The following is a 27,344-nucleotide window of genomic DNA, read 5'->3' on the forward strand; positions in this document are numbered from 1 at the left end:
GGGGCTTCACCTGCTGGGAGATGTTTCTCTATGTAAAGCAGACAGTTAGGAATCTCTGCTCAGATGAAAGTTCATGTTTCCATGGGAACTTCCTCCAACACCACGACTCACGCACTTACAAGAGTGAGCCTGAGCCCCAGGTTTGTATCATGTGACCTCCTTTCCTACCCTGTGGCCACACTTGATTAAATCAGAGATGGACAACTGGACCAATCAGATTATCTTTTTAGGGATTTGGCATTTAGGACCAAGAAGCCATTACCCAGTTTCTGCATAGAGCTGGAATTGAGGTGCCCAGAACACAGGAGTTGTGGACCAGTTGCGGGAGCTGTTACAGGAGAGAGGTGCAAAGTTCTGCCTGCTAAGAGAGAAGGATAAGGTGGAAACTGATCTGGTTGCTGGAAACAAGTAGAAAGAGTGGGGCTGAAGGATGGTAGGCTGGAGAGGCTCAGAAGACACTGCCTGGGGCCCAGGAAAGGACAGAGAGCGTGTGAGAGTTATCTGTACCCTTCTCCTCAGAGGGCCAGGCCTTGGCTTATGTTGGGGTGAGAGGAAGAAAGTGATGTGGAGGCAGAAGCAAGGATCCATGTCTGAGCTGGAGCAACTGAGCTTCCCAGCATGGAGTACTGAGGGCCGAAACAGGGCTGTGGCTAACGCACCTCTGCTCCTCCACCCCGTGCCTAGCCCCTTAGCCAACAGAGAAAAATAACAAATGGAACCCATGGCTCTGCAAACACAAAAAGTCAGAGAGATTTTATCTAAATAGACTTTAATTAGAAGTAAACTGGAGAGTTTTACATACTAATGCACTTTGGTTTTTAAGTTAGAACCATCACCCCATTATTAAATCTGGTGTGTGTGTGTGTACATGCGGGTGTCCTCCTTGTGAGTGTGTCTGTGTGAGAATCCATCTCTTTATGTAGTAGATCTTTATGGTCTCTTCTAGTCCACCTCAATGTAAACTGATAAGTTGTGCTCTTATCTTTATCATTATTCATTCCTGTTAGTCATTCTCCTGGAAGAACCCCTGAGTCACCGTCAGTCATCTTCCTTTTCCTAATCTCCCCCAAGGCGCCTGGACGGAAGTGGGTGTGTCTGGGGTGGGTCTTTAGGTATCTTAGGCCACAGCTCAGGCCTTGGGTGGAGGCTTCAGCTTTCGGAGTCCAGGGGGTAGGAGAATCGGGTCTTGGTGCACCAGAAGCGATGGACCACAAATACTATGGCCCCGAGCAGCAAGAGGGCGCCCAGGGCCCCAAAGAGAATCCCGAAGAAAGCGCTGAGTTTCATGCTCAGATGCTCACAGCGCTCGCCCCAGGACGTGTAGATGGAGAAGGACATACAGCTGGGAACAAAGAGAGGGGACACGTCAATAGAGGGGAGGCGGGGTGGGGGTGGGGATAGTGGGGGCCGGCGCTCAGCCTCTCCATCCCCTCTTGCGGCGGGGCCAGAGGAGGTTTTCCACGACAAGTAGGGCTTCCCTTTAGGGAAAGAGGCCGAGTCAGCCCTGAGCTGATGCGGAGAGAGGACGCCTGGCAAACGAAACCACGTGGTGTGTGACAGGTCGGCTTCACCTGAGCAGCCTGGGTGGGGTTGGGGGTGGGAAAGGCAGGCCGGGAGCAGGTGAGCCTGCGCTGTCACAGCCCAACCCCTTGCCCGGAGTTGGGTCCCGCCCTCCGCTCCACCACCTCCTCCTTGGCCCTGGGAAGGGAGGGCTAGGCGGGTCTGGAACTGCATTGGGGAGGAGGGTAGAGCCAGAGGTTCTCAACCTGTGGGTCCCGACCCCTTTGGCAGTCGAACGACTCTTTCACAGGGGTCGCCTAAGACCATCCTGCATATCAGATATTTACATTACAATTCCTAACAGTAGCAACATGACAGTTATGAAGTAGCCACGAAAATAATTTTATGGTTGGGTCACAACATGAGGAACTGTATTTAAAGGGCCAGAAGGTTGAGAACCACTGATAGACGGAGGGCCCTGCGGTGATGATGGGGCCCAGAGGGCACGGACCTTCTCCTCCTTGGCAGGCATGCAGACTTCGTGCATCCCCCTCCCGGGGGCCCCTCGGACTGTTGATAAACCAAGGGGACACAAGGTGCCAGTTTGAGAGGGCCTCCCTGCCTGGTACTCTTAAGAAAGGGCAAGGCCCGGCCTAGACTCAAGACAAAGGGTTCTTTTTCCCCCACAATGACACAGCAGGGTGTCCACCCAAGAAGCAAAAGCAGGTGTAAGAGTTTGACTTTGGAACCCATATCCTACTACTTAACGTACTGGTACCTTGGGCAGGGTCCTTATCATCTCTGAGCTGCAGTTTTCTCATCTTTAAAAAAATACCTACCTAGTAGCTCCTTTGAGGTAATGTGGCACCTTTATTCTCCACACGGAGGGGCACTCACACGTTTTATTTTCCATTATCCATTTTTTCTCTGATCCCAGTTCTCTTAATTACACAGGGAGCCATCGCTAATTTGCAGACATCCATTCTGGACCCCTGGCAGTGTCTTTTCCCAGCTTGGATTTCCCAGCACTGCCCTCTCTGCCTCCCGCCCACTGCCCCCTGTCCCACTCACCTGCAGCGGGGCCCATCCGGCAGGTGCTGACACTGGCCTCCGTGCTCACAGTAGCCCTCACTGCAAGGGGACACGCAAGTGAAGCCGCCCTGCGGGCTGTAGACCAGTTTATAGCCCTTGTAGCCATTGCATTTTAAGCGAGTCTGCAGCATGCTCACGTTCCCTGTCAGGTAGGACACAGATGAACAGCAAGAACAATTGATTAACACCAGATCTATTCCTTTTCGATCAAGGATTCAATTTTAGGCATTTATCCTTAGAAATAATGGGAAGAGTGTGCAAATACATATGTTCATAGAAGTCCAGAGCAGCATGTTTTAAATAGTAACAACATTTAACAGAAGTTTATTAAGTAAGGGATATTGTGCAACCAGTAAGCACCATGGTATGGAAAATGCATTGGTTAACAGAACGTGCTTTGAAGTCAGCCAGACCTGTGTTGAAATTCAAACTCTACTACTAACTAGTTGTGTGATTTGGGGAAATTTCTTAATTCTTTCAGCCTCAGTTTTCTTATCTTTAAAAGAAAATGATAATAGCACCTACCTTGCGATGAAGTTTAAATGAGATAATATATATGAGTATTCAGTATAGCGCCTGATATAGTAAGCACTAAATTAACGGTCACTATTAGTATAACATTCTATTTAAAATATATTATACCACACTATATTAAAATATATTACAAAATAATATATAAAATGGGACTATGCACACAATATATAAGGCAATGTGTTCACAATTATTTAATAAGGTGATCAAATATTAGGTATAATTTAATCCCTTTATTGTAAAAAAAATTTGATATGTGCAAAGGTGCCTATGCATAAAAGAAAAATCAGAAGGATGTGTTCAAAATGGATTTGTCTCTGGAGATTAGAATTACAGGTGATTTTTTTCTTTTCTTTTTGTTAATGCTTGTTTCCTAAAGTTTATACAATAAATATATTGTACTTGTATAATAAAAACTCTGGGTTTTTAAAAATCTGTGTTTTGTTTTTAAACAGAAGGCATGGTCTATCTAGGGTACTTGTTCCCTTATCTCTACCCCTACCCCCCTACCACACATACACATAGTAGGTGGAGGATTTCACACTGGTTGCCCCAAGGAGGGAAGAGGGTTAGCCTGCATTCTAGAAGAAGCTCTTGCTTGGTTCTGGACCCAAGTAGCACAACAGCTCCTAATGGGCTTGGCATGGTCACTGCCCTGTTCTCTGTCTCACTCCCCAAATAGGGTGGGCTACTCCTTTCCTTCTCTGACAGGCTCGTCAACCTATCTCATTCCTGTTCCAGGAGAGTCAGGGGCTGTCAGAGCTGAAGGGGACCTCAGAAATCCCATCTCATTTTCTAGATGAAGGTGTTGAGGCCGGGGCTGGAAATGGCTTTTGCAAAGGATCACACCCTTTTGGGGAGAGGATATCCCTGCCCCCGCGCTGGGTCTTCAGCCTTTAACGTAATGTCCTCCAGCTGGAGGGCAAAGGCAAAAGGATGTCTGTGTTTATGTATATCAGGTACAATGGTATTTTAACAAAATCACTAACAGTTTTATGAAAAGAAAGTAAACTATCAGCAGTGGTGGTTAGGGAAGCAGAAGTTGGGATACTTGTTCTATGAAACTGAACAATGGACTTACCATATTGGATCTGTTCTTGGATCTAGAAAGCTGGTAGGTAAAATGTTTATAATTTCCCTCAGAAATTATAAACAAAAATACTTTTTATTTCCACCATGGGTTTGTGTGGGCTAAATTTCTGGACCAGGCTTTCTCAGTTTACCTCCTCCCTCAGCTCTCCCTGGGACTGTCCCCAAGATAGTGACTCACAAGCCTCCAAACTGCGCACTTCTCTCCTGGAGATAGGGTGGAAGACCACGTCGTTCCTGGGCTCCTCACTTTTCTTCCATCTCCCCTGCGGGGCCTGCAGTAAAAATGCCTCCACCACTGCGTCCAGCAGCTGGGTGTTCAGGAAGTGGATGACAGGACCCCGCGGGCGGTACTGGAACTCCGAGATGACACGCCATTGTTGCAGGGAGCTGCTTGCTGCTGGAGGGCTGCTATGGGGGAGGAGCAGAGTGAGGGGCTGAGGGGTGAGGGCTAAGAGGGAGGATTTGGGGACCAGGCAGGAACAATCCCACTTACATTTTTTGCACTTCACTATTCCTGAGAAAGGCCCGCACATCCAGGTTCTTCAGCCTGTAGGCCACCTAGGGCAGATGGTTGGGGGCAATCGGGGTAGGGGTGAGACCCAGTCCAGAGAGGAGACCCTTCCACTTTAATGCATTTATTCTTCTCTGTCTGTTACCATCTTAGAATGTGAGCCCCAGGACCCCATCTCATCCATTTCTGCATCCCCACACCCCAGTCTAGCTCCATGACTGGCATGAGTTCCTGCTTAATAAAAGTTTGTTGGTGAGTGAAGGACTTTACATATTGCCCCCCAACCCCAGCCTCCTATTACAAGGGGAGAACCTGAAATGAATGGCTCCCACTTTGTTTCTGATCCCTGACGCACCCACTCATTCTCTCCCCACATGTATACTGAATATGGATTATGTTTAGGCAGACCTAGGGGATGTCAACATGATTCAGGAACTGTTCATACTCAAAGGTCTGTAGTCTGGTGTAGTAGACAAATGCCCACAGATTTTACCAGAGTGTAGAGTGCTATGGTGGTGGTGATAGTAGTAGTAATAGTAATTATTATTCTAATTTTTGAATATATGTTTCAGGTACCATGTTAAGTACTTCACATACATTATTATTTAGACCTTGACACAACCTGTTGACATAGGTATGATTATCACTTCTATTTTCATAGACGAGACATCAAATAATTTGTCTGATTATTATACCTGGTCTAATGGGTGGTAGAGCCTGGATTTGAACCCAGGTATATAGGATTCTAGAGCCTCCATAACTCAACCACTGTGTTACTTTGCCTGTGATTGAGGAATGGAAAGGGGATGGATGGGGCCCAAAAAGAGGGAGCCCCCAGGTCCGTGTGGGAATTCAGAGAAGGCTTCCTGGTGATGAAAGACCTTCTTGTGTTTCTTCCATATAATACCCACCTGCAGGTCTCGAAGGACTCTTAGAAGGAGAGGCAGTGGTGACTCAGCCACCCCAGACTCTGTTCATGTCAACCTGGCCATTTCAACCCCCTCAGAAGGCTCTGTCCTGTGGCTTCCTGCCTTCCTCACCCCGAGCCTTTTCTGAGGCAGAAGGCTCCTGTCTTCCCTGGCAACTGAATCTAGATGGATGATGAGGATGCAGAACGCACAAGTGATGGCTAAGACCTTGCCCTAAACCTGCCAGGATCCTCCTTCCCATTCAGAGCCACCTGCAGTACTAACCGAAGCGTTGACCTCTGCTTCCGTGGCGTTTTCTTCTTCACTGAGAATGAGCTGGATGGTTCTTAAAGGGAACTCTGGAGATGGGAGAAGCAGATTTATATTCACTTCCTGGGTTTACCCAGATTTACCCACTGAGACCATTGGGCCAGTCTAGGGAGACTGCCCGATTCTAGTGATAGATCAGGAGAAGTGGCTGAGTCTGCTGACCCTCACCCTAGAGCTCATTTGACTATGATCAGGGATTCCCTGACTCTCTTCTAACTGAGCCATAAGGCCACCTTTAGTCTTTTATCATAAGACCACTCAAGCCCGTTTTTCATGTTGCCCCCACCAGCTCCCATAGCCTACAACTTACCACCACCCAAAAGAAATATGAAGTTCTGTCCTGTGAGTTTAAGAAACTCTTCCCTGGCCCCCGGAGGTCCCCTTCTTCCCCCAAAAGAGAGAAGAATGGTGGTGAGGGTGGTGGGGGCATCTGGTGAGACCTGGGTCAATAGTTGGAGTGAAGTTGTTCCCAGCCAGGAAGCAGCGGTTGTCTGTGAAGGCTGGGGGGCAAGTGCAGGTGGGCTGGCAGCCCAGAGTCTGGGAGATGTAGCAGTGGCCCTGGTTGTAGCAGTAATTCACAGGGCAAGACTTGTTCTGACAGTGTTCAGAGTCCTCCAGACCTGCGGAGAGAGCAGAGGTCAGCAACACCGGGCCCGACAGCAGTGGGGAGCCCCCAGCCCATGGAGAGCTGTTTCCAGGACAGCCTGGTTGCTTTCCCCCAAAGCCCACTCAATCTATGTTCTGCTTGTGGGCCACTCTGAACCCCAAACTATCCTTCTCCCTTTTCCAGGCACTTCTCTACTGGAAAACCCTTTTCCTCTACCAGGTAGATATTCGCCCACTTCTGCTGAGGGAAGAGGTGTTTATCAGTCTCTCCACATCAGGAAAGGACCCAGAAAGGCTTTCCTCACTTCTATCCCCTTTTTTGCCTTTATAAGGCTGCGGTTCTACCCACTCTGGCCTCTGCTCGGATTTCATTTGAGCTTAATAAAGGCCTTACTGTGATTTATTTCCCTCATCATGACCCCAATCACTTAGAAGTCAAGGAACAGATAGTGGCAGCAGGACTAAAAGGGAAAATGAGGCACACTTGCCACCAGATGCCCATGACAGCCCCTCCAAATGTCCTGACGGGGGATGTGGAGACTTACATCTCTGAAAACCCCAGTTTGCCTTTGGTTCCCTGTCTCTGCTAGAAGTCCCCTCTCTTCTCCAGGCCACATTCAATCTTTTGCCCTGGGTTTTCCCAATCAGTGTCTCAGGCCTGTTCTTCCCTGGCCTCTCCCCCATGCCTATATAATCTCTTCTCCTTCAGCCTCACACCCTACCATGCAAACCTTACCTCCTTACTGCACCCACTATGTTGAGCATTCTAAATACTTGCTAGAAAAGGGAGAGAAATGGTTTGCTCATGGCTGTCCTAGAACCCCTAGGTATCACCTGTCTCCAGAAACTTTTTCTACCCGGGCCCTTTTCCAAGCTTACCTGTACAGTGACGCCCATCCCCAATTAGGTTTGGGGGGCAAGGATCACAGCCCTGTCCAGGAATACACTTCACATTCGGGAAGCACTGCTCATCACAGAGGTCCTTGGAACGCTCACAGTACTGGCCGAAGGTGGTGTTGTCACACTTGCAGCTGGCCACCTGGAATGGGTTGCTGATCACTGGGCAGCCAGGAGGCTGAACCATTAAGGGCATCTAGGTGTTTCAGTACTGACTCCTCCAGTCTGAGAACCCATGGGACCTGAGACCTTGCCTTATTTCTGCCAGTATTTATTGAGCACTTTCTTGACCAGGCCCTGGGCCTGCAGGGTCCCGCCCAGAGACCATGTGCCCACTTGTCTCCCTGTGCCCACTTGTCTCCCTGGGCCCTTCTTTCCCCCACCCCTCTGTGTGCCTGGCATCTACCCCAGATGCTCTGTCTCTTCCTTCTTACACCATGTCTCTTTGCCCTAAATCCTTTTTAGAGTAAGACAGAGCTAAATAAATATTCTACTATCCCTCAAAAATGGGACCCCCTGAAAGCTGCAGTTTCCTGCTCATCGTCCCCTTGTTGACTCCCAAAGCAAGAAGACAGCGTCTCACTGCTCAGCACCGTGAGAACACGGTAAGCAGAACAACGGCACAGGGAAGGTCGAGGTTCAGGTACCTCATCAAGCTCCCTGGTCTCTCTTTTCTGACCCATCTTCTGAGAGGACCCTGGAAATCTCCCTGAAATGTGACTCTCCAACACTTTTACTTCTAAGACTGGGAATTCTGGGATCTCTAGAATAATATATTGACTTTAACCTCTGTTTTCCCACTGTCTATGTTTTTCCCCTTTTCCAGCACCTGGACTCCCCACCTCTCTTCCCAGCACCATGGTGATGAGACCCCAGAGGGAAATGGCTGTGCGGGACATTAAGCCACCTTAGTAAAGGCTGCCTGTGTCTGAGCGAGGCACAGAGCCGCAGAACACTTCCTGGGTCTGAAGAGGGGAGAGTGTGGAGCTTGGGATCAGTGTAGACTCATACTCAGGGACCACACTTTCCCACCCACACCTCAGTTCCTAGTTTCAGAAAAATGGAGCTGGGGACCAGGGGGGACGCTAGGAAAGCCTGAGCTGGAAGTTCCCTGCCAGCCTGGCAGAATGGGAGCCGGGAGATAAAAATTCAATTGAGCTATAAGCAGTAAAGAAAGTTCTATTTCTCACACGAATAAGTTTGTGGCCTGAGATGGTATCTGCTCTACTCACCTACCTCAGTTCCACCCACCTCCCAACACACATGACCACAGAGGGGCTTTGATATCTTTTCAAATTCCACTTCCTTTCCCCTCCAAAATGGAAACCTCCTGCTCACCCTCGTCCCAGCACTCACCTCCAGGGAGGAATTGCCCACCCAGCTGGTCTTGTTGTATAAACACTGTTCCTTTCCCTTGCAAGCACAGACCACGGTCTTTGGCTGGAGTAGAGATGATAAGTTGTCCTTGACATTTCTTGCTAGAATCTCCAGAGTGAATGGTTCCAGCGAGTTTGGTGTCCAGAGCAGTGTCCCATTCTCTGCCCCAAGGAAAATGAGGTCATTGAGAGGTGGAAGCCTTGATTTCTCTGCCATCTGATACGTCTTGGCATTTAACACCCTAAGAGCTAAGGCTGGAATCCTCCATCTCCCTCAGACCACCCCTCAAACCTCACCAGGCATTTCCTCAGGCAAGGCTGGTTTCCTGGGGTGGTCACGCTCTAAGCTGGAGCCCAACTAACTGAGTGTAGGGTGGAACTCCAAAGAGGGGAAGGCAGTTGATCCTGAAGAAACCCTCAAAGAGCAGCCTGCCTAGGCCTGCACCAGAACAGGACATCCACGGGGTATGGAGGGTGAAGGCCAGATCCTTCCGACACATCCCCACGCTACACTGCAGGTCATACTGGCCTCACCTTCACAGCAGCCCCATCCCTTGCCCTGATTTCTTGCCCACCCTCTCACTTCCTGGACCTTTGGCCAGACACCCCTTCAGACACCAGAGTGCAGTGAAACAGTGCTACATATTACAGGACTCCTCCAATCAAACCGGTCTTATGTTATTGAAGAAAATGGGAAAATCTTAAAACAACAGGTTAAGAGGAGCTGATAGTAGGAGGAGACAAGAGTAACTTCCAGGCCATCCACTCTTCAGGAGAAGAGTCCAGTGTAGGAGAAATCTCCTGATGCCGTAGCCCCTGGCAGGATGCCACATGGAGCAAAGGGTACAGACAAAGCAGTCCCTCCTGATGCACAGAGAAAGAAAATTAGGCAGGGAGGTGCTCAGAGCTCAGAATAAGGTTCCTGGAGGCCTTGGTTTGGCAAAGAGCAGTCACCAGCATATCAGTGCTGGGAACAGAAGACAAGCCTCATCCTGTAGGCTTTGGCTTTTTGACCCAGACCACGTTGCAGGCCTAGGGGACTCCACAGCATCACTGAGAAAGAGCGATGAAGCTTTGCTTTGTCCCAGCTCAGAACAGCAGACAAGGAGAGACGAAGTTAGATAAACATGGTTGACAAACAAAAATAGTGACAAATGTTCCAAACAAAGGTATTTGTGTTCCTTTAAATCTTGTTCCACATTATGTCCTTTTAAAAAGTAGATATGAAAATATTTTAAATTAGCATTTCTTTGTTATGCTTTATTCTAATAATTCAGGGCTTACGCAAAGATGGTTAAAGGTGATTATATATTGCTAGAGACCCAGTGCACAAAACTCGTGCATGGGGAGGGGGGTCCCTCAGCCCAGCCTGCCCCCTTTCCAATCTAGGGGATGTCCAACTGCCAGTTTAGGCCTGATCCCTGCACAATTGGCAGTCAGAGCTCCCTCTCACAATCTGGGACTGCTGCCTCCTAACGGCTCACCTGCCTGCTTGCCTGATTGTCCCTAACCGCCTCTGCCTGCTGGCCTGATTGCCCGTAACTGCCCTCCCCTGCCAACCTAATCTCCCCTAACTTCCCTCTCCTGCTAGCCTAATCACCCCTAAATGCTCTTCCCTGCTGGCCTGATCGCCCCTAACCACTTCTGCCTTGGCCCCCACCACAGTGGCTTTGTCCAGAAGGACATCCAGAAGACATCCAGTCTAATTAGCATATTAACCTTTTATTACTATAGATTAGATTGAGATGAAATGATCTTTGAATCAGTTGTACATGCCCAGAGTCAGTCTAGCTAGCAGGGAAAATCTCCATAAGCCCATCACTATTCACCTTGGGGGTGAGCACCTGTTTGAATTATAGGGATTATGCCTAAGAAATGTTGGTCTTGGATATTCCAATAGAAAAGTGACATGAAGTTGCAAAGGATATAATAATGAAAACTTACCCAAACCTTGTCTCTGAACTCATCCCTCATGTGCCCAGCCAAACATTCTTACCAAAAAGCTTGAAGTCCTTAGTGTAGCTGTTTCTGAGAGTGAATATGACGTCCTTAGAGCTGCTTTTGTATTGAATCAGCATGGTCTTCCCCTTGTAGGCTTTCACCATTTGGGGACCATCAATAGTAGGTGGGTTCTGATCTGGAACACAAAGAGGGGATTTGGAGCCCAAGGCAGGACACTCTCTTGCCTTGTGGGCCTCCTCTCTCTCCAGTCTCCTGGCTTGTGTGAGGCATTCACAGGACTGTGACCCACCTCTGGAAGTATCTGCTCTCAGACCTACGCAGAGCAGGTTGGGATTGTACTGCCCACCTGGCCAAATCTTTATTCTCTCTTTGTCTTTTCCCAAAATGGGATTCATTTCAAGTTCTTTCCTGCTATGCTGAGCTTGGTATGAAGTGAATCCAAAAACAGATTGTTTAGACCATCACAGAGTTTTAACTTCGGAAGAGGACTGAAAACTGTGAGGGTAATATCTAAGTGGGCATTGCATTTTTCAGGAAATAGGGAGTTAAACATTTTTACTGGTCTCTGTTTTTTTTGGAGACTTGCTATTTCCATTTCATTTTTTCTTCATTCATTCAATCAGTCATTTAAGTATTTATTGTGCACCTACTATACGGCTGGCACTATTCTAGGTAGTGAGGACACAGCAGTGAACAAAGAATACAAAAGTTACCAATGAAAATTAGAAAATATGTTTGATAGTTATAAATGCTAAGGAGAAAAAAATAAAGCAGGGAAAATGAGTAGGGAGTGTGGGTGAATGTGAGATGTTAGACAGGCTAGCCAAGAAAGGTGGCATTTAATTAGAGACTTGAAGGAGGTGAGGGGCAAGCCTATGGCTGTCAAGGGGAAGGGCACTTCAGGCAAAGAGAACAGTCTGTGTGGAGTCTCAGAGTTGAGAGTGAGCCTGGCGTGTTTGAAGGACACAAAGAAGCCAGTTGGCCTGGAGTGGAGGGAGCAAAGTGGGAGTACTAGGAGATTTCAAGAGGCAAATTGGATAAGACTTTGAAGATCATCATAAGAACAGAGTAGTCTGGGGAATCATGGGAGGGTTTCAGCAGTGGAATAACATGAGTCAAAGAACCTGGTAAATTTAATGTGTAGCTTAAAGGGGTGTTATGGAAGGGGGCTCATCATCTGCCCCCAACTCTGAAAATGCCGCCCTGGGCCTCATGCCACTTACGGAGGGTGTTGTTCATCTGCTGGTATCTTCTAAAGAGCATCCTAGTGTCCAGTCCAGTCTTTGTGTTTCCTGTGGCCAAGGTGTCATAGATGCATTGTTTATCTCTATTACACTTGAAGGTTGAATTTTTATTTAAGGAGTTGTTTTTCCACAGTTGGGAAAGGAAGACAGGGGTGAAGTTTGAAGGCAGATGGTCATCCTTCTTGCCAAGGAGGCTTGTTCCGTTGATTTCCCCTAGAACACACGAGGTTCAATGGTGGTGGTATCAGGGGTGGGACTCCAGCTATGTTTCTGCAGTGTCCACCCCTTACTCTCACTTTATATGGCTTGAGGTAGGTGCGGTATAAAAGGCCAGGTTGACTTCTGGCTTCTGAGTATGAAAATCCCTGCTCTAGTGACTGAGGGCCACCTCCTTCCCTCATCTTCTCTTCCAGGTAGAGAGACATGGGTGGGAGTGGGATAGAGGAAACAAGTCTGGGGTGGCACCAGAATCCTCCTGAATTTTCCACCCCTCCCTCACAAAGGACAGAGGTCTGATTCCCACAGGCCCGAGGGAGACATCCCAGCCCTGTCCCATCTACCCCCAGCACTCTGAAGTCCAGACTCACAGGTCATTCCATAGTGAAAAAGCATCTCTTCATTGCTCTCTTGGGGAATGGTGGTGCCATTGGGCATCTTGAAGTCATCTTCTGGATTATTGTTCCAGACCCCTGAGGGACAGAGTAGGAGGTTGGCCACCCTGTGACTGTGGTTCTCCCCACTCCCTGGGAAGCATCCAACGGGGCACACTCAAGATGTGCGGAGGAGCAGGGGGCCCAGGAAGCCTCTCTCTGTTGCATCTGTTCTTGGTTCAGGCCTCTAGGAAGAGGGTAGAGGATGGACCATAACCTCAGAGCCCACCTTTCTGCTTCAGGGAGGGAGGAGGAGAGAAAGAGGAGGGAATGGAGGGAGAGGTGGGAAAGTGTGAGGTGTAGGAGGAGAAGGTGGCTGCTGACCCCACCCTCTTCAGAGTCCATCCTGGATGCTCCCTTGGCTGCCCCGGAATTGGAGCTTTAGGAGGACAGGAAGTGAGACTCAAAGGTAGCTGAAGAGGTCCCTGTCCTTCCCTGCCCCTCTGTGGCCCCAGGGTTCTGTTCACGGAGGCTGAGAAAGGGAAATGCAGCCTGGGATGTCCATAGGCCAATGGGTGGGGAACCACCAGGAGGGGGGGTAGGATCTGAGCTCCTGTTGTGGCCACTGCCTCAGAGTCAGGGCCCTCCCTGTTTCTTACCCAGGAGGCCCTCTGTGCGGTCTCGGTACTCTTCTGGGAGGCTGCAGGAGGCATGCAGGATGTTGGAGAGAGCTGTCACTGATACGATCACTGTGCCATCTAAGCTGGCTGTCACCAGGGAGCCATTGCGGGTCATTATGACTCCAGTGGTGTTGAAGATTTCCTGGTCTAGAATGTTGGGAGACAGATGAGGAAGAAATCAGCATTGGTCCTTGCAGGCCTAAGACGTGGCAGTAATGAGTGTTCAAAAAGCAGAGGGACACTGGAAGCAGCTCTGGGATGTCCTGCAGGTGTCTTCTCCAGTGGCCTCAAAACCAAATGCACAGGGTACCCCTCAAGGCCACACCACCCACTTCTACCTGGGGACTGAAGACAGGGGCTTCCACAGGAAGGCTGTCACAGCCCTGGAGGAAGGAGGGAAGTGAGGAGGGAATGTTTAATGCCTGGCTCCTGGGTGAAGGAGCTGCTCGGCACAGCTGCTGAAGGGACAGCAGGGGTGGCCACCACTTTCCTCTGCCCCAGCGCTGCTGCCTCCATACCCCACCACCCTGCTCCCAATCGCAGGGCACCCTCTGAACCCTCACGGCTTCCCCAGCCTACCTTCAAATGTCACAGTCTGGTTATTGAGCCACACATGGATTGTGTCATTGGGCTCAAGGAGCCACTGAACCTGGAAGGAAATTGGAGGTGGACTAAGGCTGACCTGCAGGTGGGCCCGGAGGCCGAGAAAGGAGGCTGCAAAGAGCTTAGAACCTGAGCCCTGGACAAAGATGAAGGTGATGGAGAGTGTGACGGTGAGGTTTTTCTACCTAACACCTATGGAGTGCTTAGCATGGGTTAGGCTCAGAACTAGGCATATTTCTTAGGTGACATCATTACAATCTCACATTAGCCCTGTGGGGTAGGTAATATTATTATCGCCATTTTCCTGTAAGAAAACTAAGGCACTATAAGTTTAGACATCTCTTCCACCTAACTTTTGGAGCCTGGATCCTAATCTTGTGTCCCCAGGGTTGACTCCCAAACTACACCAGCAGGAAACTTTTTCCCTCCTTCCTGCCCCCTTCCCTTCTTCTCATTCTCCTCCTGGGCCCCGATTTCCAGCTGAAGGTCCCTGAGGGCTCTCTGTGAGGGGAGTAAGGATGTCTAGAGGCCCTGCCTCACTCACTGTGATGGGGTCCAGGCTGCTGGAGTTGTACTGAGCGGCAAATGCAATGAAGTTGGTGGCCTGGGCAGAGCCGGTCTGGGCAGTGCGGCCCTGCAGCAGGAAGGATGAGTTTCCGTCTCTGGCCCTGACCAGCAGGAAGTCCCCCAGCCCATTGAAGGTGTAAGTGGCATCATCTAAGGTGGTGATGTGGGGGTCCCCGAACATCCAGGCTGGAAAAGGGAGATACCACATTGGCATGGCAGAGGAGGGAAAGGTCTGAGATTCCCCACCGCCCACAGGTGGGCATTTACCCAGGTAGACACAAGCCTGGGAGTTGTTCATGGCTTGTAGAATCTTCCCTGGAAATCCTCTTGCATTTTGTGCCCCCACCACACCCATGTCTGCTCATTATCTCCCATCCCCCAGTCCTACCCCTTTCCCAATAGCACGTACAAAGCTCCTCTGTTTGCCATGCACCGAATGCCAGAACCCTCTCCACCTTCCCTTATGGCCACAGTCCCGCCCAGGAATTTAGTGCTGCCTTGTCCAGGCCCCAAGAGGCTGCCCCACCCCCAGATCCTTTGCCTTGGGTCTGCTTCAGGGCAGGCCCCAGCAGCCTCACCAGGCCTTGGGGGCTGGTACCCAGCACAGGTGATGCGGGGCCGCCTTTGTTGGTAGAGGGTGCAGAAGGAGGGCTGGTCATTCCAGCGGCAGCACCAGTCCTGCGGCTCCAGTTCTTGCTCTGTGGAGAAGAGCAGTGCGTTGAGGGATGTGTGCGGGGAGTGGGACATGGAAGACCTGCAGAACCCAGCTGGAAGGTTCGTGGGGCAGGATGATATGTGTGGCAAGGCCATGGTTTGGGAATCAGGCATACCTCAGTTCAGATCCCACCCTGACCAATGACCTTAAGCCAGGGACTAGTTGTTGTCTCCCTTGCAAGCTTATTGCAGCTGGGCTCCCAGGTGGGCCAGCACAAGGTCAAATATAAAGAACCTCCTTTCTTTTTTTTTCTTTTCCTTTTTCTTAAAAATATATTTTTATTGATTTCAGAGAGGAAGGAAGAGGGAGAGAGAGATAGAAACATCCATGAAGAGAGAGAATCATGGATTGGCTGCCTCCTGCACGTCCCCCACTGGGGATCAAGCCCACAACCCGGGCATGTGCCCTTGACCAGAATTGAACCTGGGACCTTTCAATTCGCAGGCTGACGCTCTATCCATTGAGCCAAACTGGCTAGGGCAAGAACCTCCTTTCTTAAAAGGTGGGGTGCTGTGTCACACTATTCTTAAAATGCTGTGTGGGGGCGGGCATGGGTGATGGTCTGGAACTATGGAGGCTGCTTGGATTACAGGAAAGAGGGGGAGGACACATGTTACCTCCCCCCCCCCCCCCCCACACACACACCTGAGCTCTCTAGTTCCTTTGAAGAGTGATGGAGATGACACTATGTCTTTCCGAGACAGCCTGCTACTATGGGTCCAGAGGAACAGGGTTAGACTAGGACCTCTCCGCTTCCTTAGAAAGATGCCTCCACTCTGGGCTGGGGCTATGAAGCCAAGTGGAGATGGTCAAGAGGCACTCACTCATAAACCCCTAAGATGTCAGCTGGAAGGGATGTTGGGAGCTGCCTAAGGTTACAAGATCAGGAAATTGAGGGCTGGAGAGGGGAAGGAACTGGAAAGGAGTGGGGACAAAAGGCTTTGATCCATGGGTCCCACTGCTTGGAATGGAGCCCAGGGATGGTCTCTGATGGGGAAGAGCAGAGAGCTCCAGAGGAAGGGGGGTTGAGATCTCTGAGGACGCACATACCAAGCTGCCAAGGGCTCTGCACTCTCCAGCCTTGCAGAAGCTCTCCCCATGGCCCGTAGCTGCAACACACGCCCCCAAGCCAGGAGGTGAAGCTGCACAGCTGCCTGCTGCCGAGGCCCCACCAGCCTGCAACAAGTCCACGCACAATCAGGCCCGATGCCTGTGGTGGGGAGCAGGATTAGGGTGCGGTGTTTCTGGGGAGGGGCTGAGGATGCCTTGAAAGGGACAGGTTAGGGGGGACTGGAGAGATGGTGGGTGGGCTTGTGGGACAATGGAGATGCCCCAAGAGACAGGAAGGAGGAGTCACCTATGTGGATGGGCTGGAATCGTAAGTCCCATAGTCCCTGCTGCCAGGAGCAAGGGCAGGAGATGTGGTTCCAGTCCCAGCTGGGCCACTGAGGTTGTCTCAACCACTGCAGGCACCTGAGACGGTAGTTGGGTCTTTCTGTCCTGTGCAGCTGATAGACCTGCAGCCCCCTGAGGCCTGGAGGAGCAAATGAAGAAGGGGTTATCTGAGGGCCTGGGGCCAAGGGTTCTGCTTTACTAGTAGCTTTAGGGAACATCAAGACTCAGAAATGTAACCTCTGTATGCCTCTTTCTCCCTCTGGACAGCTCTTCCATAAATGAGGATTGGCAGCAATTCCTCCTCCAAAGACCCCTTTGATGTGACCTCCAAAAGCCCTCAAAGCGTGGATCTTAGTGTGAAACCTTGGGACAAGGGCTAGGACCTACACCCAACTCAGAGCCAAACCCTGGCCCCTAGCTTCAGTTCACTCTACCCTTTTGTCTGTCACTCTAAGCTCCAGCACCTTCCAATCTCCCCAAACCCCAAATCAGTTCCTCCACATGCACCCTCTATCTAAGTGAATGATGCCACCACCCACTAGCCACCTACTCAGACACTTGCTTTCATCCTTGACCCCGGCTCTCCCACCAGACATGTCAGTGGCCAAAGCAGCCAGGGCAGAGGCTGATGCTCAGAGGCCAGCTGGGAAGCCACAGAGAAGTTGGCATGTGAAGCTGGGACTTGCTCCATTACCACAAGGCTGAGGAAGCATCCTCTGTGCCCAGACACCATCCTAGGAAGGTTGAAGTAAGTGGGAGTAGAGACCCTGATGGGGGGTTTGAACTTTAAATAGACCTTCAATTAATTGTAAGTACATACTGCCCATGAGTGAGAAGGGGGGCTCCAGAGTCCAATCCTATATAATAAAAGGCTGATATGCAAATCAACCAAACGGTGGAATTACCAGTTGCTATGACATGCACTGACCACCAGGGGGCAGATGCTCAACACAGCTCAACAGGAGCTGATCCCTGGTGGTCAGTGCACTCCCATAGGGGGAGTGCTGCTCAGCCAGAAGCCGGGCTCATGGCTGGTGAGCACAATTGTGGTGGTGGGAGCCTCTCCTGCCTCTGTGGCAGTGCTAAGGATGTCTGACTGCCGGCTTAGGCCCGCTCCCTGGGGCCTATCCCCTGAGGGCTCCTGGACTGTGAGAGGGTACAGGCCGGGCTGAGGGGACTCCCCCCTCGCCTGCCCAGTGCATGAATTTCATGTACCGGGCCTCTAGTAAGATATAATAGGACATTCGATTTGACCCTGTTCCCCAACAAAATAAGTGATTGTCAAGAAAACTACAATTTGTTAAGGTTTTGAGAAGGATAATTATTATTTATGATTATCTGTTTGTGTATCTTCTCCACAACGACCTGGTATCAAGGGAAACATATCAAATACTCTCCCTCCAAATACTATCTATCTATCTATCTATCTATCTATCTATCTATCTATCTATCTACCTATCATCTCTTTCTATCTATTGTATTGCACCCCCTAGGTCCAAGTCGAAGCATCTTGACAGAGGATCTTAATGACTGGGCAGCATTCTCCATAAGATGGCACCCATGATTTGACTTAGCTTCTGTTTACCAAAAGTTCCTGCCACAGAACAAATAGAACTGGATTCATGCTTTACAATTTACATGACTGATTTCAAATGCTAAACTGTTCTTTGTTCTATCGCATTTTGGAAAAGATCATTTCTTTCCCTTTGGGGCTCCTCAACAGTACACTGAGTCATGGAGAAGGCCCCATGACTTCTTCCTGACACTGAAGTGCCCTCCTTCTTGCCAGAGTGACAGCTCTTTGAGAGCAAACTTAGTCAGGCTTTTGCCTTTTATTTCACATTCCTGGTTCTTAGCACAGTGTCCAGCATGTAGCAGGTGCTCAATAAATAATGACCAAATGAATGTCAGACCTCTGGAACTTCTCTTGGTAGGTTCCTTTAAGAGATCTCATCTGGATTCACATTCCATTTCTGGGACAGGACACTTGGAGTATTGCCCTAACTACCCATTCATATTCCTATACCCAGCCACACCCCTGTTCTCACTTCCAGGATCTGGTTCCCCACTGAGAGAGCTCTTTGGTTTGGCTCATCCCAGGGAGGAGAAAGAGCCCCAAGGAAGACTGCACTGCGCGATAGCACAGAAGGTACCGACTGCTCCCTGGGCAGTGTCAAGTCCCTATTGCATCTGTGGGAGGTCAGTTTGTGCTGGGACTTCCTTCAGGATGATGGAGATAGATGCTCGAGAGCTGCCCCTCTGGTACTGTCAGGGCCCACAAAGTGGAGGACAAAAGAGGACTTAAGTCCAGCCCAAGTGTGATTAGATGACACTTTTACCTGAGTTGGAATTCAGGAATTGGTCTGGACGATACTTCTGCCACACTGGCTGGGATGTCAGCGGGCTGTTTTCATAATACCCATCTCCACTGCGGGCAAAGGAAAGAATGGAAGGCCTCTGTCACACTCAGGGTCTTTCCTCTCAGCCGGCAAGTTATTCATCCTGCCAGTCACTCACTCACTCAGTCCAGTTAGTCTTTACTTATCAGTTGGTCAGCCAGCCAGCCAGAATCACTGACTCCCACCACTAAGCAGGAAAGGGGGAGAGTTGGGTGGGGAGACTAATCTATTCCACATCTGATCGATAAGGGCCAGACACTGGTCATGAGGCTGGTGTGAAGACAACAGAGTCCAGGCCTTCTTCTGGTATGTTTCCCTGCAGCTAGGGATTGGTGGGAACAGTATGTCGGGATGGTTAAGAGTCAGTCTCTGAAGTTAGGCAGACAGGAATTCAGCTCCTGATTCCAGCACTTAGCAGCTTGTTATCCATGGGCAAGTTGCTTAACCTTTTTGATTCTGTTTTCACAGCCATGTAAAAAAGGTTACATAGCATCTATCTCATAGCATTGTGAGGATGAAATGTAGTAAACATTTGTAAAGCTCTCAGAACTGAGTGAGGACCTGATGTGATGGGTGCACCCCAGCCCCACCCCCGTGAGGGGGTTCAAAGCCCTGCTCCAGGAAGGAGAAAATCCTGGACCGGCGCCTGCAGCCTCTCTGGGTGCATGCTTCAGAGCAGTGACTCCTGATGGTTCCTCCTCTGACACAGGATGGGTGACACACACAGGTGTGACACCTGGGGTGGAGGTGGGCAGGCAAACTCTGGATGGTGTGAAATTCCTAGGTAGTGAGATAATTTCAATCCTTTCTCTTTCACTGCACATTAAAAAGCAAGTGAAAGCAGTGTAATTATAGAGGCACTCTATAAGAGAACATCATTTGCCGCAATTTCCAGTAACAAATGACAAGTGACTTTCACGGTGATGACACATACCAGCACCAGGAAATACCAGGGTCGAGAACTGTTGCTCAGAGACCGAGCCACCTTCACACATAGGAACCAGTGTCACCCTCTACAGCCCCATCCCTCTGCTCTCAGTCTTTCCCAGTGACCCCCCACAAGCTCTGGTGGCCCTGGGTGAGGGGTGAGGTCCCAGCCCAGGGGCACCAGAAGTCGGGAAGGCAGATTTCAGCCTTAGATGTCTGAGTTCAAATTCCTGCTTTGCCACTTCCCAGCTCCGTGACTTTGGGCAATTACTTATCTATTTGTACCTCAATTTCCTTATCTGTAGAATGGGAAATAAATAGTATCTCCTTCATGGGTTTGTTGTAATAATGAAATGAAATAATGCATATTAAGTAGTTAGTATAGTAAATATTGGCCATTATGATGACGTTATTTGAGAAGTCAAGGAAGGTCAGCTAATGTGAGTGGAAATCAGAGAAGTCAAAGTTCTGGGAATGATTACATTGCACAGGTTCTGGGGGGAGAAAAAGAGAATGGCAATGAATAGTGATCTTTTAATGTGAATCAGCAAGAAATAGCATCTTTTAATGGGAACTGGCACCAGTGTGAGTCAGAAGCATCGGCAAGCGGGACTCAGCCTGGTCCTGGGGTGGGGGAGTTTGTGTGCAGCGAAAGCACTGCTCTGCACCACTTCCTATCACCTGCTCAGAGCTGACAGCCCCTCCCCATCCTACCTGGAGAAGCCCATGAGGGCCCAGTTGTCTAGGTGCTGGGTCACATCCCACTGCATCCCACCACTTTGGTAGAGAAACAGGGCGAAGGATCTGCTCCCATCTGTGGAGAGGATGGCCTGGTAGGTGTTGGTCTGGGGGTTGGATGGAGACAAACATAGAGATGCCTGTGAGAAATCTGGAGTGTCCTCCCTGATGTCCCATCATTCACCCCACACCCCTGCCTCGATGCACACATCATCTTTTCCTGGCCTACCTGGAGAAAAGGCATGGGCTTAACATGTTGACAAGTTTGGGAGTGTGTAGGGCACCTTTCACCTGTGGTGTCAAGCACCTAGCATGGTAGATTTGCCTTCTTTCTGACTTCTTTCCAGGGAGGATGATAAAAGGCTCTGGGTTAGAAACCAGTTGGAAGACAGTTTGTGTAAGAAAGAATCAGAAACCTGAGAGATTAGCCAAGACACCAGAGAGCTGGGAGGGGCCTATGTAGGTTCCTCAGGGATATTTAAGGACATTGTCCAAATGTCTCCTCCACCTGGACAGTGGGGAGGACCATACAGGCGAGACTGGAGGTTCTCAAAAGGAGAATGGCAAGCACTATGCTTGTACAAAGTAGGTAATCAGTGAACTTGTTGAACCAACGAAGAGACAAGTGACTTTAGAACAGCCACAAGGGAGGACTTCTGACTGTAGGAGCTGTGAGTCCCCAGAGGGAAGACCAGGGAGACTGTGTGTTGTGCCCATTTCCACTGGAAGGCATTACAGTTGAGAGCCGGCATTTGAAGTTAGAAAAACCTCAGTTCCAGGCCTGGAATTGTCATTTGCTAGCAGGGTGACCTTGAGCAAGTTGCTTAACCTCTCTAACCATTATCTTTCTCATCTCTAAAATGTGGATAATATTATCAGGTTGAACCATATAAAATTGCCAATAGCCAGTCATTTGACTTACAAAAATTCTGTTTCCTAAGTTTCAACCTCCTAATACCCAGTGCTCTGGGCCGCTGAGGTTGTGAACGTAAGGGGTTGGGGCATCCTGGTGCACGGTGAGTGCTCAGCATTGGGGTGGGTGCAGGAGTGCTATAATCAGCGATCTGGCCTGGAGTCAGAGAAGATTTTAGAAGATTGGCCCCTGCCTAGGATTCTAGGAAGTCTGACTTCCAGATGATTCGCAGGGAGCTGTCCATGGGTCACTCACCCCGGAGGTCCGCTGAGCGGGATAGGCAGGGGCATTGATCCATGTGACCTTTAGGGTCCACCTGGCTTTGTAGTTCCAGGTGTTTGTAAAGTTTTCAATCCAAGACTCCACCTGCTGGACTACAAGTGGTTTGTTGTCATCGTAGAGCGTCTCATATTCCTAGGAAAGGAAGACAGTTAAGGACAAGGAAATGAGGGTCTTAGCTCAACACCCTTAAGAGACCCCACTTTCTGCATGATAATCCTGATCATTTTTAGTCTACCCACGTCCGACATCCTTCCCTCTCCTAGACCTACATTTTCAGTCTGTTCCTTGGATCTCAAAATTAATTCAAATTCAGCAGCAGGGAGGCCGAGGGTGTGTGGAGTGGAGAGTCAAGGCCCAGAGACCCAAGTCTTCTGGACTTGAACTCATGCATCTCTTAGCACAAAATGACTTAGTCCCTCTCACTGGATAGCATAGCCACCTCTGCCCATTTGAACTTCTCCATGTCCCATCAAAACTCCTTGAGGACAAGCATGTGTTTTTCCATCTTTCGACCTTCTATAGTACCTTGTCCATGGCAGGGGCACAGTCCACATTCGCCTGCAGGAGTTTTCATTATGTGCTCCCACTGACTAGAATCGTTAACCCAATCCAGGAGCACACGCAGCGGTCCGGCTTGCCTCGGGTCCGCTTATTAGGAAAGACCCCCTCCAGCCTTTTTCTAAACTAAAACTCTGGTTGCCAACCCCCATCCCTGTCACCTGCAAGTCTTCTCATGCTTATGCCAGGGTATTCCTGGGTTTATGTAATAGTCCTAATCTGCTTCCTCCCACCCTCATATTTAAGCACCAATGCCTGTCCACACGGAGCCTGGCTCTGACAGCAGTAACACGTGCACCTCCCTGCCCGGCTCTTTGTCTCTCCTTGTTGGTTTCTGGAGGATCCTGAATGCCAAACTTAGGAAGACCCACCTGGTAAAATATGGTTCCCTTGCGGCTGGAGAAATCAGCATCATCCCAGAATGGAGCCACCACAGCCAGACCGTCCCTGCCTGTGAAGCCACCAAGAGGAGGGTGGGGGTGGGAGAAAATCTGATACTCTGACTCCGGGAAAATGATCTGACCATTATCTGTGAACTGAGCATAAAAGTTCTTTCGGTTAACATTCAAAGCAGCCTTGGGACAGCTCCTCAGAAGTGTGACCCTCAAAGACCTCTCTGGGTAGAACTTTAGAGGGTCAACAACCTCTGGAAGGTCATGTCATTCATCTCCCTGGCTGCCGGGAGAGCCCCTTTACTTAATTCTCACATAAATAGTCTACCCGCAGGACATTCTTCTAGTCCTAAGTCCTTCCTAAGGTGGTAAGTTTTGTCCTGCTTAGCATCAGGCCCCGTCTATGGGCCAGCCTGTCACAGAGCAGACCCCTCTGGGTAAATCCCTGAGGCTCCATCCTGAAGCTGGTGCCACATCAGATGGGGCTAAAAAGACCGAAACCCTCACCCCATCACTACATCACACACTGTGTCCTGACTTAGTCCCTCTCACTGAAAGCCACAGGGGCCATGACTGTCGTTCCAACTCTCTCCCAGGACTCATGGGTACCTGGACCAGGGAACCAGAAAATGTAAAATGCATTAGTTGTTTCCCAAGTAGAGCTTCCTGCTCATATAAAGGGCCCTGTAAAAACAGAAGAAAGCTTACTGGGCCCCGGGATCTCTTTACTGAGATGGACACTTTTGTTCATGTGGGAGGGCGAGCCTTGCCTAGATTCATGTCTACCTTGGCTAACGCTCTGACAGTAAAGATTGTGAATGCAAACTAAGCCAGAGGCAGGAATTCAGTAGGAGCCTAACAGTGTTGCTTTCATTTTCCCTTATTTTCAATCAGGATCACAGTCACAGTCACTGGGCCATCTCGGAGCCCTGGAAGGGGAAGCAGGGCCTTGAGAACACAGGTCATTTGGGCTGCAGCCTGGGACTCACGTAGAGGAAATCTCGGAGAGAGGAGCCAAAAGGGAAGCCAATCTGGGGCTTGAAGAGCGGCGAGGTGAAGTCCACCCTCCTCCTGACAAACTCCTGGTCTTGAACACGTGGCCCATAGGGGAAGAGGGAAACACCTGGGCCAGAACAAAGAAGAGCAGGAAGTTCTCATGGACTGACAGGGATCCCCAGAGAATTTCCCCAGCTGATCCTCTACCCTGTCCTTTGTTCCCCTAACTGGGAGTCATCAAATCCTCCCCTCTCCCCCTTTCCACTTGTGTTTAACCCATCTCCTCATTTTACCACTTAAACTGGTACGGTCATCCTTCCCCAGTTTGGAGAAAATCAGGTCCTGCTGTCAGCATACCAACACATTATTCTGCATTTGTTATGGCACTCATAATTCTTTTAAGGGTGAAAAGACAAAAACTCCTCCAAGGCAGTGAAGATGAGTAATTGAAAGACCATTTCATAGAATGAGACTTGTTTCCTAAGATGGTATTTCTCTAGATAAACTTGAAGACCCCCTAGAATTTGTCCTAGGACTCCTTAGAAGTCCTTGGGTAGTTTGAGAAACTTTGTCCTAAACATTTCTCAAATGAGTCTCCTTCTTTCCATACTTACTCTGTCTTGCTTGGAATACACAGCAGTCTCTACACTGCTCTCCTGGCCTCCTGCAAATTCAGCCTCCACCCCAGCCACCATCCATAAATGCAAATCTAGCCACCTCCTCCCTGGTTCCTGTTATATACAAGCTTCCCTTACATCACAGCCTCACTTCTCAACACTCTTCACCTTCTAGCAAATCCCAAATGTTTTGGGGATCTCCTCCCCTTGCTATACTGAGACTACTTCTCATGTCTACATCTTTATTCCAATACCTTCCTGCTGACTTTTTTCCCCAGTTCCTATTAATTCTTTCTAGAAACCTCCTCTTCACCTTGAAACCCACCCCCGTCCTCCCCTCACTCCCTCACACACATACACATTCCTTAGGGGCCTTTCATTGCGTGTGCCTAATACCCTGGGTTTATTCCTCTAATTGCACCTACTGAGGCAGCATATCTGTCTCTTGCTGCACAGCACCTTGATCATTTTCGTCTTCACTTCCTAACACAGTGCCATGTACAAAGCCAACCCTCAGCACCCAACTCTGATGCTGTCTCATTTTCCCTCATGAGGCCCTTCTGACGTGAAAGAGTAGTCTGTGAGCAAGCAGGCTGAGACTAAGCATTCAGTCACATCACCATTTAAAGGAGGTATGGTGAGTAGCTCAACTTCCCATGGCCCAGAAGGGGCAGTGGAGATGTCCACAGAAATAACCACAAGGGCCCTTATTGGTAGATCCAGTCCATCTGCCACAACTACAAGCTCCACATCTAGCTCAACCCTCTCCATCCCAGGGTGGAAAGGTCCCAGATCTATGGCATAACTTACCTTTCTCAGGCTTCATAGGGACTGGGGTAGTTGTTGAGCGTGTGCTGGGAGTTGAGGTTGTAAGGCTCTGGATAGTTGTTGAGAGTAGTGATGTTGCTGTGCTTCTCTGACTGTCTGTCGTCAGTGAAGCTGTGATTGTTCCTGGCATGCAGGAAGAGAAGACTGGAGTGGGTCTTACAGTCAGACAAAGCAGAGTCAAAAAAAGTCACAGACTTTAGGAATTGGAAGAGACAACTAGAAACCATCTTATCTCTCTTCTGGTCATACCCAAATGACTCTCTGCAGATAAGCAGTTGTCTGCTAGGGCAGAGGGGATTGTCACCCACCACACCTCCATTCACTTTACCCTCTTGTGGACCTGACCTCAATCCTAGACTGGTAATGTTAACTCACCATTCTCTCTCAAGTGCTCCTCTAGGTCAAATTGAGCCAATGCAGCCACTGTAAGAGACCACTTTAGTCTCCACCTACCTGATGTATCAGTCTTCACAGTGGAGCGTGAGAATGCTGTGGATGGTGGGAGAGTACCGGTACCAGACAAAGGTGTGGGATGACTTGTGAATATGGTGGTGGAGCTCCAGGTGACTGCAGGGTCAGGGGCTGATTGAGAGAATGAAGAATTACCAGTTGAAGTATAGAAACTCAATATGGCCTGAACTTTGCATATATTACCAGAAGAAATAGAATCAGAGAAAGCAGAGCCTACTGATGGCTGTGGTATAAGCAATATACTCATGGAATACTTAGGTGTTGAAGAAGTATGAGTGGTCTTGATCAAAGGGTAGGTTACAGGTGGAAATGAAAAAATCAGTGTGGAAAAAAGAGGAGAAAATTTCAGTGTGGATCCAGATACACTGTTACAAATATTTGTAGAACTCATATATGTTGGCCTTATAATAGGGTTGGTAGTAGCGGCTACCCTTTAAACATTACATGATGCTCAGAGGTGGGTGTGCTTGACTTGCTTACGAGGCTCTTGGGACTTGCATGATATTTCTCAGAGAGTTACTGACAGAAATTACAGTGGGAATGACCTATGCAGTCATGATTTCATGAATGACTGAGCTTGAGGGTGTTGCCAGGACTTCTCCACTTGTGGACAAGGTAGTAAAAGGAGAAAGAGAGGTGACAGAAGTAGAAGTTGCAGTTACAGACAGTGACATAGGCTCTGATTTTCCTACAGTGGTTTCTTTTAAGAAAGGTATTGTCATAATTTCTGACGTCAGAAGAGTGTGGCTGACACAGGAAGAAACTGAAGTGATGTTTCACCTAAAGGAGATGTATCCTCAAAAACAAATGCTGCAGGATTGTGCCCAATAGGTAAGAATAAGAAAGATGATGAGTTAATTGCTATAATGATGCAGGTTGGTGAGAGTCTGGCAAACTCAGTGCCCTCTGTCCCGTGGTTCTTAAAGAAGGTTGAAGTTTCCTTAGTAGAGATGTTGGAATACAGGGCTGTTGGTTGTCTATTTAGGTTGTAGCAAACACAAATGAGGTGAGTGACACAGAAGCTGTGGTAATAGAGAGAAATGTCCTTGTTTTTCATACAGTGGAGTCTGCTGAGGTTGGTGCTGGCATCATTATTTTCTTCGTGAGAAATTGGGCATGATAATAGAATGAGAGGAATCGGTTGTCTCACCTGAATGGGATGTCTTCTGAGGAAAAGCGGATGTGGGGGCATTTCTACTTGGTGAAGGTGAAAGGGTTGATGTGCTCATGTCTGTGAAGAGGCTGGTTTGGGGCGATTTGGTGATCTCAGTGATCACAGAGGGGAAGTTCTGTGATGATGCTGATGTTTCCTTGGTAGAGGTGCTGAAAGAGGGTGCTGACAAATGTCCACCTACTTCAGTTGTACGTAAGGCTACAGAGGTGACTGAAGAAGGACTTGTAGTTACAGAGAATGTCATGCCAATTGTACTTCCCAGAGTAGTGTCTGCCATAGTTGGTGCTGGCATGGTTCTTGAGGTTGTCAGAGGTGGACTACTGGCATTAGATTGGGATGAAGTTGTTGTCTCACCTGAATGGGATGTTGTCTGAGGAGCACCTGACGTCAAAATCGTGCCACTTGAAGAAGATGAAAGGGTTGATGTGCTCATTTCTGTGATGGTGCTGG

At 49.2% G+C, this 27,344-nt stretch overlaps 1 protein-coding gene across 1 annotated transcript; it reads right to left on the reverse strand.

Annotated features, from left to right (window-relative positions):
- Positions 1-961: 961 nt before the first annotated feature.
- On the reverse strand, positions 962-25,967 carry MUC4 (mucin 4, cell surface associated). The gene is made up of 24 exons (XM_036351747.1): positions 25,703-25,967; positions 25,232-25,372; positions 23,798-23,931; positions 22,788-22,952; positions 21,832-21,990; positions 20,640-20,770; positions 18,939-19,027; positions 16,562-16,738; positions 16,255-16,380; positions 15,068-15,187; positions 14,467-14,675; positions 13,899-13,968; positions 13,299-13,466; positions 12,637-12,738; positions 12,029-12,262; positions 10,840-10,980; positions 8,824-9,005; positions 7,450-7,609; positions 6,405-6,584; positions 5,920-5,993; positions 4,709-4,773; positions 4,394-4,623; positions 2,572-2,734; positions 962-1,342 (listed from the first exon to the last, which is right to left on the reverse strand). Exons 1-24 carry the CDS (start codon positions 25,965-25,967, stop codon positions 1,150-1,152), a joined length of 3,678 nt encoding a protein of 1,225 aa, XP_036207640.1. The 3' UTR covers positions 962-1,149.
- Between the last annotated feature and the right edge of the window lie 1,377 nt (positions 25,968-27,344).

Source organism: Myotis myotis, unplaced genomic scaffold (genome assembly GCF_014108235.1).
Source record: "Myotis myotis isolate mMyoMyo1 unplaced genomic scaffold, mMyoMyo1.p scaffold_m19_p_2, whole genome shotgun sequence".
NCBI classification, from domain to species: domain Eukaryota; kingdom Metazoa; phylum Chordata; class Mammalia; order Chiroptera; family Vespertilionidae; genus Myotis; species Myotis myotis.